The following is a 16,829-nucleotide window of genomic DNA, read 5'->3' on the forward strand; positions in this document are numbered from 1 at the left end:
CTTATGGACCATTCATTCACTGGATTCAAAGTGAAGAACAAAATGAAATTGCACTTCATATATTTTGTACGGCGGCACGGTGGCGCAGTGGTAGCGCTGCTGCCTCGCAGATAGGAGACCCGGGTTCACTTCCTGGGTCCTCCCTGTGTGGAGTTTTCATGTTCTCCCCGTGTCTGCGTGGGTTTCCACCGGGCGCTCCGGTTTCCTCCCACAGTCCAAAGACATGCAGGTTAGGTGCATTGGCGATTCTAAATTGGCCCTAGTGTGTGCCTGGTGTGTGGGTGTGTGTTTGTGTGTGTCCTGCAGTGGGTTGGCACCCTGCCCGGGATTGGTTCCTGCCTTGTGCCCTGTGTTGGCTGAGATTGGCTCCAGTGGACCCCCGTGTTCGGATTCAGCGGGTTGGAAAATGGATGGATGGACATTTTGTACATTTTTTGTGTGTACAATATCCGAGTTAAACTGTTACTTTCTTTAATACATTGCTTGCAACGTAATAGAATTTAGCAGTTTACATTTTTAGGATGTTTTAATCAAAAAAGAGAAGTGTAAAGTTTACTACAAGATAGAAAAGTGTCCATTCTATTATAACCAATTTCCTTTTTTTTTTTTTTAGACTTAATGATTCTGAATTAAAATTGAGGAATTTCGGGAAATTGTTACCTCTGCCAACACAAAAGGAGCTCTAAATGACATTAACATTTGCATGTACTGGCTACACATGCATTGGTGGAAAAATTCTGGAAGTGATGGTAGCCACGGCATTTATGGCAATACTATAGCGACCAGTAAATTATTTGCCTTTTGCACATGTAAACAGCATTCAAACTGTGCAAAACACAATTTAGATACATACGTACAGGTAAGGAACACATCAAGCACCATCTTCTATGTCTGCTATATTGAAATATGGTTTCCTTCAGTGAAGGATGACCAATCAGGGTATGAGACGTTATAATGAGCAGGATCCAGTTAGGGAAGTGGTAAGTCAGAATCAGAATGAGATTTGAGTTTGTTTTTTGGAATTTCTGCATTTTTTTGCCGATCCACACCACATTTTTGTGTTTTCAAGAGGTACAGCTCTGGCGAGCACTTTAAAAAATCCATTTCTGGGGCTTGGCAATGCTGGTTTAGTGTGGATAAACGTGAGGCTAATGTTTGCATTTTTAAATGAAAGCGTAGTAGTGTGGATGGAACTCTAAACAGAGCTGGTTGAAGGAGGGGATGGGGCAGTGGTGGGTGTAGTTCTGAGTACGCCTTTCTAGACACACACAACCTATGCCTGACACCGGACAGTATGGGGATGCAGCATTAAGTGCAGTACGCCAAACTCATATCTCTTTCCGCTTTTTCTCAAAACTCTTTCTTGTGGGTTTGTTGTGAACCACTTTTATATTGAACTTCAAGTTAGAGCTTTGGGAGCATTGCTGTATATGGTAGTCATCATGTGGCATGAAGCTGAACATAGCACAGTGCATCTGGTTTAAATGATTATTTAAAAGGTATTTCAAAATTAATTAATTAATTAAAAACGAGTCCATACTGTATATAGGGGTTGACCTATAGTGGTAAGTAAAAAGTCAGAATTAGATTGGATTATTAGGTCTATTTTAAGAGGTGGGTATATTACGATATATTATAGCCTGCTTTTAGACTTATATAGGGGTTGACCTGTGGGATACTTTGTAGGGAAGCATCAAGAATGAAAACTAAGTAAATGCTGCTACAGGGAGCCGGTGTAGTGATCTGAAAAAAGGAGGGGCATGTGGCCATTTCAGCTGGTTGAACACCAGTCAAATGGCTTAGTAGAAAATTGCAGTTGTCCTGATGTGACAGGACCAAAGCCTCGACTAGGAGTTATGCTACATACTCCATCAGATATGGTCTGATCTTGAGTGAATCTGCAGTTTCAAGAGGCTGTTGCTATATGGCCAGTGAAGAATAGCTGATCATCACCCCAAAGTTGCAAACAGACTTAGAGATTGTTAGCAATAATGAGCCGAGCTGAACAGCCTTCGTATTCAGATTAATGGCGCAGGTCCCACAGTGGTTGAATATTGTTTTGGATTTTTCTGGTTTCTTGGATTTTGCTTTTGTCTTTGTGGATGCTGACCTTTCGAGTATGGACTGGTCTAGTTAACCTTGGGTTGTCTTTTTAGGCAGACCTTTTTTGCCTTTGTCCCGTGCTTGTGATATTTTTGTTTAATACATTCTTTAATATTTGAGAACACTGTTTTGAATCTGTCCCAAAAAGCCAAATGTTTATAGTAATCCTCTCCCTTTAAGGACTTTTTTGTGTATTTGTTTGTACAGATTTTGCAGCCTGCCGTTTGAGTTTGGGGCCAGGTTGCCTGAGTAAAGCCAGTTTCATAAGGGAAACCAATGAAGTCCTGGTCAAACTTTTGCTTATTTTGAGACCTGTTCACCCTTTTATTAATTTTGGTTATTTCTTTTTGAAAGAAAGAAAGAAAGAAAGAAAGAAAGAAAGAAAGAAAGAAAGACATCTTAGATGTATGTTGTGTGTTGTTTGTTTTTTACCCTGTGTCTATACAGTGGGGCAAATGAGTATTTGTTCCCCTGCTGAATTTGTACATCTGCTCACTTACAAAGAAATGAACAGTCTCTAATTTTTATGGTAGTTTCAATTTAATGGAGAGAGACAGAATATCAACAAAAAATCTAGAAAAAACACATTACATAAAAGTTATAAATTGATTTGCATGTCATTGAGAGAAATGAGTATTTGATCCCCTACAACCCAGCTAGAATTCTGGCTCCCACATATTGACACACAGATTACAATCAATCAATCAGTAATGAATTAGAGATACTCCTGATCTCAACTCGTTACGTGTATAAAGCACACCTGTCCACAGAATCAATTTCTTCCATTCCAGCCTCTCTACCACTATGGTCAAAACCAAAGACTTCTCAAAGGACATCAGGGACAAGACTGTAGACCTGCACAAAGCTGGAATGGGCTACCAGACCATCAGCAAGAAGCTTGGTAAGAAGCTCACGACTGTTGATACGATTATTAATCGGAAATAGAAGAAATATAAAATGACCATCAATCATTCTTGGTCTGGAGCTCCATGCAAGATCTTGCCTCATGGGGTGAAAATGATCATGAGAAAGGTGATGGGATCAATCTAAAACTATACAGGAGGAGCTTGTTATTGATCTGACGGCAATTTGGGCCACAGTCACCAAGAACACTATTGGTAACACACTACTCTGTAATGGATTGAAATCTTGCTTCGCCCGCAAGGTCCCCTTGCTCAAGAAGGAACATGTACAGGCCCAGATGTTCACTGGCAAACTTAAGATGGGTAAGTTGTATTATTTTTCTATTAGTATGTTAGGATTATTTGTTGAACAACAAGTCTATATACAGTGGATTTGGAAAGTAAATGTACTTCTTCACTTTCTGCACACTTTATTATATTGTCGATTTAACTTTAAATGGATACGTTAACCGCTTTTGTCCATCAATCTACAATCAATAAACCATAATAACAAAGTGAAAACATCATCAGAGAGGTTTGCACATTTGTGTGTGTGCCCTGTGGTGGGCTGGCGCCCTGCCCGGGGTTTGTTTCCTGCCTTGCGCACTGTGTTGCCTGGGATTGGCTCCAGCAGACCCCCGTGACCCTGTAGTTAGGATATGGCGGGTTGGATAATGGATGGATGGATGGATCAAAAATTGAAATCTCTCATTCATAAAAGTTTTCAGGCCCTTTGCTGTGGGACTCCAAATTGTGCTCAGGTCATCCTGTTTGTTTCATTCTCTTTGAGATGCATCTGCAATTTGATTCCAGTCCACCTGCAGCAAACTGTATTAATTGGTGATTGTTTAGAAAGGCACACACCGTGTATGTAAGGTCTCACAATTCACACTGCATGTCAGGACAAATTCAAGCCCTGAAGTCCTAGGAACTCTCTGTAGACCTCCAAGATAAAATCGTGATGAGGCAAAGATCAGGGTGAAGGGATAAAAGCATTTGTAAAGGTGTGAGTGTTCCCAGGAGCAGTGCGTAATGGAAGACGTTTGGAACCACCAGATCTCTTTCTAGAGTTGGCAGTCTGAGGCCAAACTGAGTAACTGGGCAAAAAAGGCCTTGATCAGGGAACCCAATGGTTACTCTAACCGAGCTTCAGAGATGGGACAACCAAGACAATACTGGGGTGCCTTCAGGACAATTCTCTGACTATCCTTGAATAGCCCGGCCAAAGTCCAGACAAACCCCATAGATCAGTATTTCCCAACAAGTGGAGTCACCTGATAGGCTGATAGGCTAATAGGGTTTTGAGAAAATATTTAAAAATAGAAAAAAACATTAAACAATGTATTGAATAGGAAGTGAATGTCAATATTTCAAACAGCTGGGGTCATATAAAAATTCAGATTTCAAAATGGGGTCACAAACCTAAAAAGCTTGGGAGCCTCTGCCATAGGAGAGACATGAGCACACTGAAAAAAGGGAAATGGCAGGTTATTACATTTACAAAAATGTGTTTACTTTATATTACATGTATTGTTTATGTTCCACTTTTGAACATAACTAGATCATGGTAAATTTATTGAATCTTGTGGGATGTAGATAGAAGTCAAAAAAGTTATATTTAGCCTTCACGAGAAATTCATACGCACCAAGCAGATTCATCGTCAGCGGAGGTTGAATAACTTGGCGGTAAAGTCATGTGACTTTCAAAGTAGCAATAGGTTGTGGGTTAGTGTTATTGTCATCGGTTAAGACCAAAAGGTTAGTGAAATAACAGTTAAAAACAGAAAAAAAACACACACACGAGAAATATTGAGATATTCTTTTAAAACACTTCATCACACAGACTAACGTTACACCGTTTTGCATTATGCCTTGTATTCTCTTTATGTTTTATCAAACTGTACTCACTAACTACCATCACAGGTCAGTAAATGTACTATTATGTTGTCTAGATTTACTTGCTTAGTACAGGTATGTTTACGCACATAAAAAAAAACATTTATTCTATAATATATACAATTACATAAATATAAATCAATATATTTTATAATATAACACTATCCAAGGTGCATTTTGAGTTCATATTTAGTTATACATTGGTCATGGCATTCTGGCACAGCCAAAGAAGCAGTGTTCTTGTACAATTGTTGCACATTTGAGCTTAGGAATACTAATCTTTTGTATTTTTGTTAGTTTGTATTGTTTTTTTCCAAATAAAACTAGTTTTGGTGTAAGCAAACCTGTTTATTTCTTATTAATAACTTTGAACATGAACTATAAAATAATACTGGAACAAGTATAATTGACAACCTAAAAAGGTTATAGTTAAGTAACTTCGGTGAAGTGCATTTTTTAAAAAGTTTATAAAACAATTGTTAAAATATTATGCTTTATTGACATGTTCATTTAATATAATAAAATTAATTTAACAGCAAATGAAAAAGTGGGCGGCACGGTGGCGCTGCTGCCTCGCAGTTAGGAGACCCGGGTTCACTTCCTAGGTCCTCCCTGCCTGGACTTTGCATGTTCTCCCCGTGTCTGCGTGGGTTTCCTCCCACAGTCCAAAGACATGCAGGTTAGGTTCATTGGCGATTCTAAATTGGCCTTTGTGTGTGCTTGGTGTGTTTTTGTGTGTCCTGCGGTGGGTTGGCACCCTGCCTTGTGCCCTGTGTTGGCTGGGATTGGCTCCAGCAGGCCCCGTGACCCTGTGTTTGGATTCAGCGGGTTGGAAAATGGATGGATGGATGAAAAAGTTTCATTCATTTTATATAAAAATATCATGTTGTTACAGGATATATTAATTTAGTAACTCAATTTTTCTTTTTGTAAAAACTTGATTTCTTTGTATGGATTGTAATAAAATTAATAAAAAAAAAATTTAGTAAATAAAGCATAATTAAATTATTTTTGATAAAAACATTTTTTTTTATGTGCAACCGATGTACCTGTTTTTTTATTTTAATCTGACATGCCATTTTCTTCAGTGCATGGCCGTTCACATATTCTTCACATCTAATCTAAGAGAGCTTGAGAGGATCTGCCAGGAAGGATGGGATAAACTGCCCAAAGCGTGTAAAACTTGCAGAGACTCACTCAAGAAGACGGTAGTTGTGGGCAAAAAGGCTCTGCTTTAAAGCCTACCTTTCTATGAATGAGGGATTTCAGTTTTTGATTTTTAATGAATTTGAAAAAAATTCTGAAAACATGTCTTCATTCGGTCATTATGAGCTATTGAGTGTAGATTATTCAGAAAAAAATGGCAAATCTATCAATTTAAAATTAAATTTACAACACAATAAAGTATGCTGAAGGTGAGGGGGTCCAAATACTTTCTGTATCCACTGTACGTCCTGAATTACAAAACAGTGACAGGGTAGGAGTTTTATGTGAGAGCATGGATTTGTGAATCTTGACATGTATTTCTAAATCTTAATAGAAAAGTCGGAGGGTTAATTGGAGGTCAGAATACTTTTGTCCAATTGCTGGAAGAAAATTGTTCCAATAAAGGAGAAGGGGGCCTAGTTACCAATTAACTCTTTCAGGGCTGATGTCGACTTTTGTCAAAAGGAGGAGTTGACGATGGTAATCAACTGTAAACGGTGACAAAACCAAGTGTTATGTTTTAGTTGGACTCTCGTTGACTGAAGGAATGTTAGATTCATTGATCTGATCGAGATTTCCTGCACTGACATGAGTAGCAAGGCGCAAACAACAGCAAAAATGGGACTGACGTCTGGCGAGAGATCAAAGCGAATGCGTAAAGCAAAATACTCCATGGACGACATTTTGCCTATTATCTCTGAACTGGACTATGACTTGTCGGACTTCGATTTTGATACAGATGATCGAAAACCAATGTGAGGTTCCAGCTTCAGCTAATCGTTGTACTGAAAATGTTCGCCAGGGAGGACTGCCACTTAACAATGATAAGAGGTAGAAACCAGATTGTAATGCACTGCGACCATGACCGCTGCTGCTTTCCCAGCCACGTGAAGACAGCCTGGCAGCAAGCCTGCCACACATTCTTGGCAAACTGGCAGCCACAGCATGCAGCAACAGACATTTTATGTAGATTTCTGTGTCAAACCATTGCTTTTCAGAAACTGTTTTTTGTAAAAAATATTCAGCCCTCAAAGAGTTAAAATCTGAAGACTAACATAAGCCTGGTGTCAAAAACCCACAGCATTAGGGTGGCAGTTGTGTTGGCCTGTAAACACAGGCAGATCAGAAATGTCCTGAGATTCTTTATGGACTACTCAGAACACTCAGGGCTGCGCTGGGATTACTGAAGGCATCGCCCAGTCCTGCCACTGCTCTGGTTGGAATTGATTCTAAATGGGGATTTAATGCTTGTCTAAAGGCAGTGAAGTGTAAAGGCAAATCTGGACAGTAAAGAAAAGCTAGAGGTGAAGACTTACTGCCTGGATGAAGTAAGTGAGACAGATGGGAAATGAGAAAGGACATTTTTTTGGTACTGGATAGGTGGACAATAGAGAGGAGGGTTGCAAAATGTTTCAAAGGAGACTGAAAGAGGCTTTTCTTTAAAATGCTTTTTATTCTCCATTTATTTAGGTGTCTTTAAAATTAAAAGTTATGCTGTTATTTTTCCTGAAATAGTCACACTTTCAATACAGCTATGAAGCTGGATCTTACCATTTTCCGACCAAAATAATGCCATCCTTGTTGAACACTTTCCTTAAATGCTTTTCTGTTCATGTGTTCTACAGAGGAAACAGAAAAAAAAACTTTTGAAATAAAGGTACAAAAAACAAGCATGTAGAAGGCAAATAAATTTAGTAACATAATTATATAAAAGAAAAACTGCAGTTTTAGCCCAGAATATAAATTTAATTTGGGGCTTCTGGCTGTCTTTTAACTCTTTCAGGGCTGATGTCAACTTTTGTCAAAAGGAGGAGTAGATGACGGTACACTGTGACAAAACCAGCTGTTATGTTTTAGTTGGACTCTCGTTGCTAGAAGAAAAGTTAGCTTTATTGGTTTGACCAAGATTTCCTGCGCTCGTGTGAGTAGCAAGGCGCAAACAACAGCAAAAATGGCACTGACATCTTGCGAGAGAACAAAGTGAATGCATAAAGCAAACTACTGCGTGGATGACATTTTGCCTGTTATCTCTGAACTGGACTATTGACTTGTCGGACTCCGATTTTGATACAAGTGATCGAAAATGAATGTGAGGTTCCAGCTTCAGTTGATTGGTTCCCAGCTAATCATGGTGCTCAACGGTTTCATGTAGCCAATATGCCTATGGGAATGTTCACGAGGGAGGAGTGCCACTTAACAATGATAAGAGGTAGAAACCAGACTGCAATGCACTGCGACCATGATCGCTGCTGCTGCTTTCCCAGCCATGTGAAGACAGCCTGGCAGCAAGCCTGCCACACATTCTTGTCAAACTGGCAGCCACAGCATGCAGCAACAGACATTTTATGTAGATTTCTGTGTGAAACCATTGCTTTTCAGAAACTGTTTTTTGGAAAAAATATTCAGCCCTTAAAGAGTTAACTTCCCGCATTTCACCTCCAACAGTTACAACTAAATGGACCATCTACAGTATGTTGGCCTCTTGCATAAAGTTAACGTTATTTTAAAGGGTGAGTCAATGGAATACGATGCCACATGTCATACTGAATGCACTGGAAGCCTGGAGAGAATTGCTAAAATGGGGGTTAACCCTGAATACGCTCAGGAAGGGGAGAGCCAGGTAGTCCAGTAAGCTGAGAGAAGACGTCTCCTCTTGAAACAAAGACGGATCACTCATCTACTTTAACGTTGTAGGAACCCCAAAGAGACCATACTATACCTTGTAGGTCACTATTTTTTCTCTAAAGCATAAATTGCGACAGCATTAATGGACAGACAATTAATCTTGAGACATATCCATTGATTTGATGAATAGCCCCTATTGGTTACAATAAACTAGACAAAATAGACATTAAACTGCAACTATAAAATATCAAAGTTTGGTTCTAAAATATTTTATTAGATGCTGGGTTTGATATTCCTATGTCAAACTGTAACCCGTTTTACAACAGATGTTTTCTTCAAAAAAAAATGCAAAAGAATCTAAAGAAATATCTTAATGAAAATGTTATATCTTAGATCACTTGTGAAAATGCAAAAGATATTATTGAAAATCATTTTGCAAGGAGTGGAATTTTTCGATCTGCTGATTTCATCATGATTGTGAAAACGACAGTGAAGATAGATAGCACTGAATTTAAGTCAAAATATCACCTCCAAATGTCTTATTTTCTTCTGTCAAAATGGAAGAGATCATTTTTCCTAGCTTGTTAGCTTTACATCCCCAAAATCATCCTTCCCTTTATTAGCAAATCTGTTTAAGCCAGTTTATGGCTGTGAAGGGCTGACGCCTTAGATTAAGAATGCAAAGCAGCACATCTTTGTGCTATGAAGGTTATTTTTTTGTGACAAATTTGGTGAAAGCTTCTTTCCGTATCTTTCCACTTTGAAATTCTTTATGCTTTTGTTCCTTTTGCCACCATTATGTGCTTCAACTGAAGTGTAGCAACACTTTTTCCTTCTTCATAAAAGTTTATTAATATGGCAAACAGATCCTGGTTGGCACTCCATGTGAATGTTTCCAATTTTTAAAAGGGACATTACAAAGCTGGGCCTTGGCTGGAATGCATGTTTTAAAATACTTGCCAGATCAGCTATGGACCTGATTCATCTTTTTGTCTCCTGCTGTTTGTCTCTTGGATACTATGACACAATGTACCAGGCTGCTTTGAGGAATCAATAAGGCCACCTAAAATAAAGCAAGAGACATTTTCTGAATCTGGATAATCTATTTGATGTTTGTGGGGAGACAGTGAAAGTGAGTGTTTCTCTGATGGGAGAAATAAGTCGATGTCCTATTTCACAACTTCTAGTTGGAGAGAATGTGAAGCTATACGACTGCAGATGGGGATCACTTCACCCAAATATGTCAGATTACACTAGAAATTGCTGGGGAAGTCAGATTATGTGACTGTGTGATGACTTTTTAGTGTAGTTTTACATTTCCAAAGCATTGTGAGTTCACCCGTTTTTCTGGCAGCCAGTAATGTGCTGCCTGATGGAGCTGCTAGCTGTGTGAAAGGATTACAGATACAGCGAGTTCAGCAGCAATCTCTGACTTTTTTTTCTGCTTCTTTCCATTGTATCACGCAATACCAGGCAGACGAGCCTCTCCTCTGTTATGGAGTCCACAACACTTGCCTTCTGTACTCCTCATCACTGCATTACGTGCAGCGGACTTCCAGGTGAGCGCTTGTTGGTTTGTCAGCGTTTATGCACACAAGCCTGCATTTGCCACTTAAGTCAAATCTATCTGATTTTGCCAGGGCGAGTCACAGACTTTTTGAACTAAGTTACTGCTTAGTTATGACAGACTACATGAATGGGGAATCACTGGAGGATGCTGCCACTGCCTCCAACTCACTAAGATGTCATAAATTAAGTCTGTTACTGAAAATCACTGGGAAAATCATGTAATGTGAGAGGGCCTTATCTCTTTGAGGGCTGAATATTTTTTCAAAAAAACATACTTTTCTTAAAAGCAGTGGCGTCACACAGACATCAACATAAAACGTTTGTTGTTGCATGCTGTGGCTGCCAGTTTGCCAAGAATGTGTGGCAGGCTTGCTGCCAGGCTGTTTTTGCGTGGCTGGGGCAGCAGCAGCTGTCACTGTTGCAGTACATTACAATCTGGGTTCTACCTCTTGTCACTGTTAAGTGGCAGTCCTCCCAGGCGAACAGTGCCATAGTTGTGTCAGCTACTTGAGCCTGATCAGCACCATGAATAGCTGGGGACCAATCAGCTGAAGCCAGAACCTCACAATCGTCTTCGATCGCTTGTATCAAAATCAGAGTCTGACAGGCAAAACGTCGTTCCCTGGAGTGTTCTACTTTACTAATCCACTTGGATCTCTCGCCAGGTGTCAGGGCCAATTTTGCAGTTATTTGTGCCTTGCTACTCATGGGACTGCAGGAAATCTCAGGTTAATACCAACAAAGCTAACTTTCTTTCTAGCAACAAGTGTCCAACTAAAACATAACGGTTGGCTTTCTCACAGTTGACAGTCCATTACTATCGCCAACTCCTCCTTTTGACAAAAGTCGACATCAGCCCTGAAAGAGTTAAACCACCTCTACGCCAGTTGGTAATACAACACTACAGCATATACAATCAGTCCTGTGCGCGGGTGAACAGAATGGATCAGCTATATTTTGAAGGCCCTGCTTGTAAACAGTTGACTTCTTTCCACTTATGAACTTGATCAGTCTTAGTAACTGAGAGGTAATATCATCCAATAATATAATTGGGCTTTGGCTAATCCTTAATGCAGAGGATTCAATAACTAAGTGATAATGGCACTGGAGGACTGGGTTTCTTAAGCCTCTTTTTTGCTAAACCCATTCTTGCCCTTCTTAGTATTCCTTGACGATTTTTTTGGGGGGAGTCTCCCTTGGAGAATTGCAGCCGATTGTGACTTATCATTGAGGAGGTGTCAGAGCAAAATTAATTGAATGAATAACGAATAAGAAAACGAACAAATGAATAAGAAAAATCACTTCAAAAAACATATGTGACCTATTCCTATTAAATCCAACAGTGACTTGCAACCCACCTACAACTACCTGGGACCCTGTGTTTAAGAAGCACTAATGGGGGATCCTCAGGTTCCACATACGTCAGACAACTGCATTCCTTAACATGTACATTTTTTTTCATCAACATAAATTCCCAGGTAGACTTGTCAGTTAGATAAGCTATCTGTAAACTTCAGTTAATAATTTAAAAAATCAAGCTAGTCACTGTGCCCTGTCAGGATTAAACTTGGGAACTCCTGATTTTTTCAAAAGAATCAACAGGTGAATTTGCTTATACCTCCAAGACAATTAATTCTATGCTCTGTTTGTGCTGCTGTATTCCCCAATATTTATGATGACAATAGTTTGGAGATGTACTGGGCCTCAGTATGACTCTGGCATTCCATTTCTCCCTGCACTTTCAGTTGAATGACTGTTCTCCTAAATCATGTGTCTATTATTACTTAGAGTGTCCTGATTTGTTAATACTGTTAACTGTAGGCAGATGCTATGTTATAATATTAAGGCACTACACTTTAAACCCCAGAGCTCTTGATTCAGTTCCCACCATGGCCTTACTGTGTGACCAACTGACCTGTTTGTGGTCCAGCTGTTCACAATATGAGCAGACAACTGCCATATATATTGACCTTGTAAAGCATCAACCAAATATGCCATAATAACCGTAATCTAAGAGACTAACTGGTGTGACTTGAACAATTTAATGACATTAATATTACTCCTTAAATTTCATGTTTCACAATCAAACAAAAATCAAACCTTTTTACCATTACAACTGAAAATTAAACCATCTTTACTTCCGTTCAGATTCTTCTGTATTCGCTATTGAAGCAGCAGAGCACCATGAAGACTCATAAAGAAAAATATATCCCAGTGCTTCCATGGCATGAAAGAATTGCATAAGAAAAGCTGTGTGTCATAGCAGGTAATATAAGGGAAAGAAAGCTTGGAATGAATAAGAAAATAAATAAAGTGTAATAATAAAGCAAACAAATTTCTACTTGTCTGGGAGGAATGGATTTGACTAACCTGACACACAAAGTACGAGTTCTAAAGACCTGCAACGCCATCACATTCAATGGTCTTGATTTTCTTGACTTTGTTGACACTTAATTATCATTTTTCTTGTGTCATTTTCTGTGTGTGACAGATGGCTGGGTGACCTGCATAGAGTATTTCAAGTGCACTTTCTGTTTTTGTTGTCAAAGATTCTGGTCTCTGCTATTAAACATTTTTGCTCCACCTGCTTTCTTTTGAACTTTTGACATTTGTTATCATTATAACTGATTTCCATCCATCCAGCCCGCTATATCCTAACTACGGGGTCACAGGAATCTGCTGGAGCCAATCCCAGCCAACACAGGGCGCAAGGCAGGAAACAAACCCCGGGCAGGGCGCACACACACACCAAGCACACACTAGGGAGAATTTAGAATCGCCAATCCACCTAACCTGCATGTCTTTGGACTGTGGGAGGAAGCCCACGCAGACACGGGGAGAACATGCAAACTCCACGCAGGGAGGACCCGGGAAGTGAACCCAGGTCTCCTTACTGCGAGGCAGCAGTGCTACCCACTGTGCCACCGTGCCGCCCATAACTGATATCATAAGTGGTAAATCCACCCATCCATTTTCTACATTTGCTGATCCAGAGCAGGGTGATGGAGAAGCTGGAGCCTATCACAAAAGGAATTGGGTGCAAGGCAGGAACAATCCCTGTAAAGAATGGCAGCCCATCTCACAAAAATGTATAGATTTTACTGAAGAAAAATACCATTCATTGGTACAAATTGGAACAGAATTTGTTTTGGTTTAATTGATAAGGCTCACATTAAAGGCATGTAGAGTTTCCATAGGCACCAAATGTACATGCATCATTTTAGTAGGTCTTTGGCACAGTGGGGTACTCCACGTTAATTGTGAATTCTGCTTGTGCCATTCATCTTTTTGGCATGTCTCTGGCTACCAGGAATTGTTAAAGTGTGGTGGAAAGCTGTATACAATTATTCCCCTGTATACAGTACCTGACTTTTCTTTATTTGATTTTTGCTATAACTGCTCTTGGTTGTTAATACCACAAATCCGGTATGTAAACCATGTTTTTTTGTTGCTATCAGGTCACACCACGTGAGTGTGCATCTGTTAACAAGTGTACTGCTGTTGGTGCCAATGCTTTCTGAGCTGCCTTCCTCCTTTACTTAAATAAATTTCATAACATATTTTGCCGCCCTGGGGGATGAGCGTTCCCTCCAGTAGCGTGAGATTCAGTATGGAGGGGTGTTGGACCATCTAAAGTTGTAAAGGACTTAGACTTCCAGCCCTGATCTTCGAGAGCCCAGACATTCAGTGTTCTGACAACGACCCCCACAAACCTCATGGCTTTTCCATCTAATAAATATAAAGTAACCCTGGATAAACACCTAAGAAGTGCTGAAGGAAGCGATGCCCGGGTCCCTCTGCATTTTGTTTCTCTCTTCTATCCCACGTGATACCTTGTGCCACCATAGCCCTACACAATTACACCCTGGGCAACTTGTAGCTTATAACTGAGTGCCAGTGAGTGAAGTATCGACTCAAGCCACTAAGATGTAGGACAAAACAGTAAGTTGTTCATTTTCTTCTGTGCCAAACAATTGTGAAATCATGTAGTTTTTCACATAAAGTCAAAATGTGGCTCATTCAACAGTAAAAAGAACCCCGGGAAGTGTACGACTCTCAGACAAAGTATGACAAAAAAGTTGCAGGAATAAAATTCTATTTAAAAAAAAAACTATAATTCGGCACTCACTCAACCATCTCTTCTGCTCGTATTCCTCCCAAGCTCTTGAGAGCAGATCTCCTCTTCCCTTCCATTATTTAATCGAAAGACTGATCCCCACAAATACTTTTTTTTCCTTCTCTTTGCCATTCCCTCTCCTTCACCAAATCCATTTGGCATCCAGCTATTCAGAGGTCGGTTCACACATTACCCGTCTTCTCTGCCCTGTTTGTTCAGCAGATATGACAGATCTCGATGTGGATGACCCCGAGGAACTCAATCAAACTGACATTTGAGTTACATTGTGATTATGTAACATTACTTCTGTTTATTATTTCTTCTATTTATATTTTATTTCTATTTATGTTATTCATGTTAATTGTATGTTTTTGTTTTATTCTATTACTGTAAAGGACTTGGCCACAGCATTCCCATGTTGTTTTAAATGTGCTATATAAATACATTTGACACTGACATTTGACATCCCAAAGTAGGCTAATGTGCAGAAACGCCCATGAAGAAACTCATTAATAGTTTCTTAATTAAGTAGTTAATAAAGCAACAGTTTTATATCATGGAGAAATCAAGGGGTGATGTTTATACAGGCGCTTAAGAGGGCGTTAGTGGCATTTGGGGAAAGTGACTGAGGGTTTTCCTAAGGTCTGGGAAAGCATTATTATTTTTCCAATTTAAAATAATGGGAAACACTGTTTAAATATCTGATTTTTAATTTTCTGTCCCATTTTCAGGAACCGATTTGAACTGGATAATGAAGGATGACTGTTTAGCATTTTTCTATCTGGGAAGACATCAGGAGGGCAAAAGAAAAAAGTCTCAAACTCAGAGAATTAAATGTGGAAAACCGAACAAGAGGAAAACAGAAGAAGACATTTGCAAGGTTACAAAATCTTGAAAACCAGAATGGTAAATTAAAACAGAGATGCAAAATCAGCGAATTAAATCCAAATATACACTCACCTAAAGGATTATTAGGACCACCATACTAATACGGTGTTTGACCCCTTTTCGCCTTCAGAACTGCCTTAATTCTACGTGGCATTGATTCAACAAGGTGCTGAAAGCATTCTTTAGAAATGTTGACCCATATTGATAGGATAGCATCTTGTAGTTGATGGAGATTTGTGGGATGCACATCCAGGGCACGAAGCTCCCGTTCCACCACATCCCAAAGATGCTCTATTGGGTTGAGATCTGGTGACTGTGGGGGCCATTTTAGTACAGTGAACTCATTGTCATGTTCAAGAAACCAATTTGAAATGATTCGAGCTTTGTGACATGGTGCATTATCCTGCTGGAAGTAGCCATCAGAGGATGGGTACATGGTGGTCATGAAGGGATGGACATGGTCAGAAACAATGCTCAGGTAGCCCGTGGCATTTAAACGATGCCCAATTGGCACTAAGGGGCCTAAAGTGTGCCAAGAAAACATCCCCCACACCATTACATCACCACCACCAGCTTGCACAGTGGTAACAAGGCATGATGGATCCATGTTCTCATTCTGTTTACGCCAAATTCTGACTCTACCATTTGAATGTCTCAACAGAAATCGAGACTCATCAGACCAGGCAACATTTTTCCAGTCTTCAACTGTCCAATTTTGGTGAGCTCGTGCAAATTGTAGCCTCTTTTTCCTATTTGTAGTGGAGATGAGTGGTACCCGTGGGGTCTTCTGCTGTTGTAGCCCATCCGCCTCAAGGTTGTGCATGTTGTGGCTTCACAAATGCTTTGCTGCATACCTCGGTTGTAACGAGTAGTTATTTCAGTCAAAGTTGCTCTTCTATCAGCTTGAATCAGTCGGCCCATTCTCCTCTGACCTCTAGCATCAACAAGGCATTTTCCCACAGGACTGCCGCATACTGGATGTTTTTCCCTTTTCACACCATTCTTTGTAAACCCTAGAAATGGTTGTGCGTGAAAATCCCAGTAACTGAGCAGATTGTGAAATACTCAGACCGGCCCGTCTGGCACCAACAACCATGCCACGCTCAAAATTGCTTAAATCCCCTTTCTTTCCCATTCTGACATTCAGTTTGGAGTTCAGGAGATTGTCTTGACCAGGACCACACCCCTCAATGCATTGAAGCAACTGCCATGTGATTGGTTGATTAGATAATTGCATTAATGAGAACTTGAACAGGTGTTCCTAATAATCCTTTAGGTGAGTGTATGTTAAAAGACGGCAAACAAACAAAATTTGATTTTAAGCAGAAAGTTAAACATAAAAAGCAAAATGAAAGGCAAATCAGAAAAAAGTCACAAAGTGAGAAGATTGGATCTCAAAAGCTGAAAAGGAGTGACGCAAATTTTTAGAAAATCAAATCACAAAAGTTGAAAAATGCAGAATGCTTTGCTGTATATATTTTGTACTTTTGTTTTCATTGTGATGGCATGATTTTTTTTTTTTA

The 16,829-nt window shown here is 39.7% G+C and overlaps 1 protein-coding gene across 1 annotated transcript in view; it reads right to left on the reverse strand.

Annotated features, from left to right (window-relative positions):
* Nucleotides 1-16,829, reverse strand: part of hhatlb (hedgehog acyltransferase like, b) — a 40,367-nt gene that overhangs the window by 18,277 nt on the left and 5,261 nt on the right. Inside the window, exon 3 of the mRNA XM_039753699.1 lies at nucleotides 7,659-7,726. Coding sequence (XP_039609633.1) covers nucleotides 7,659-7,726 — 68 coding nt within the window. The remainder of the gene's footprint in view (nucleotides 1-7,658; nucleotides 7,727-16,829) is intronic.

Source organism: Polypterus senegalus, chromosome 5, assembly GCF_016835505.1.
Source record: "Polypterus senegalus isolate Bchr_013 chromosome 5, ASM1683550v1, whole genome shotgun sequence".
Taxonomy (NCBI): Eukaryota; Metazoa; Chordata; class Cladistia; order Polypteriformes; family Polypteridae; genus Polypterus; species Polypterus senegalus.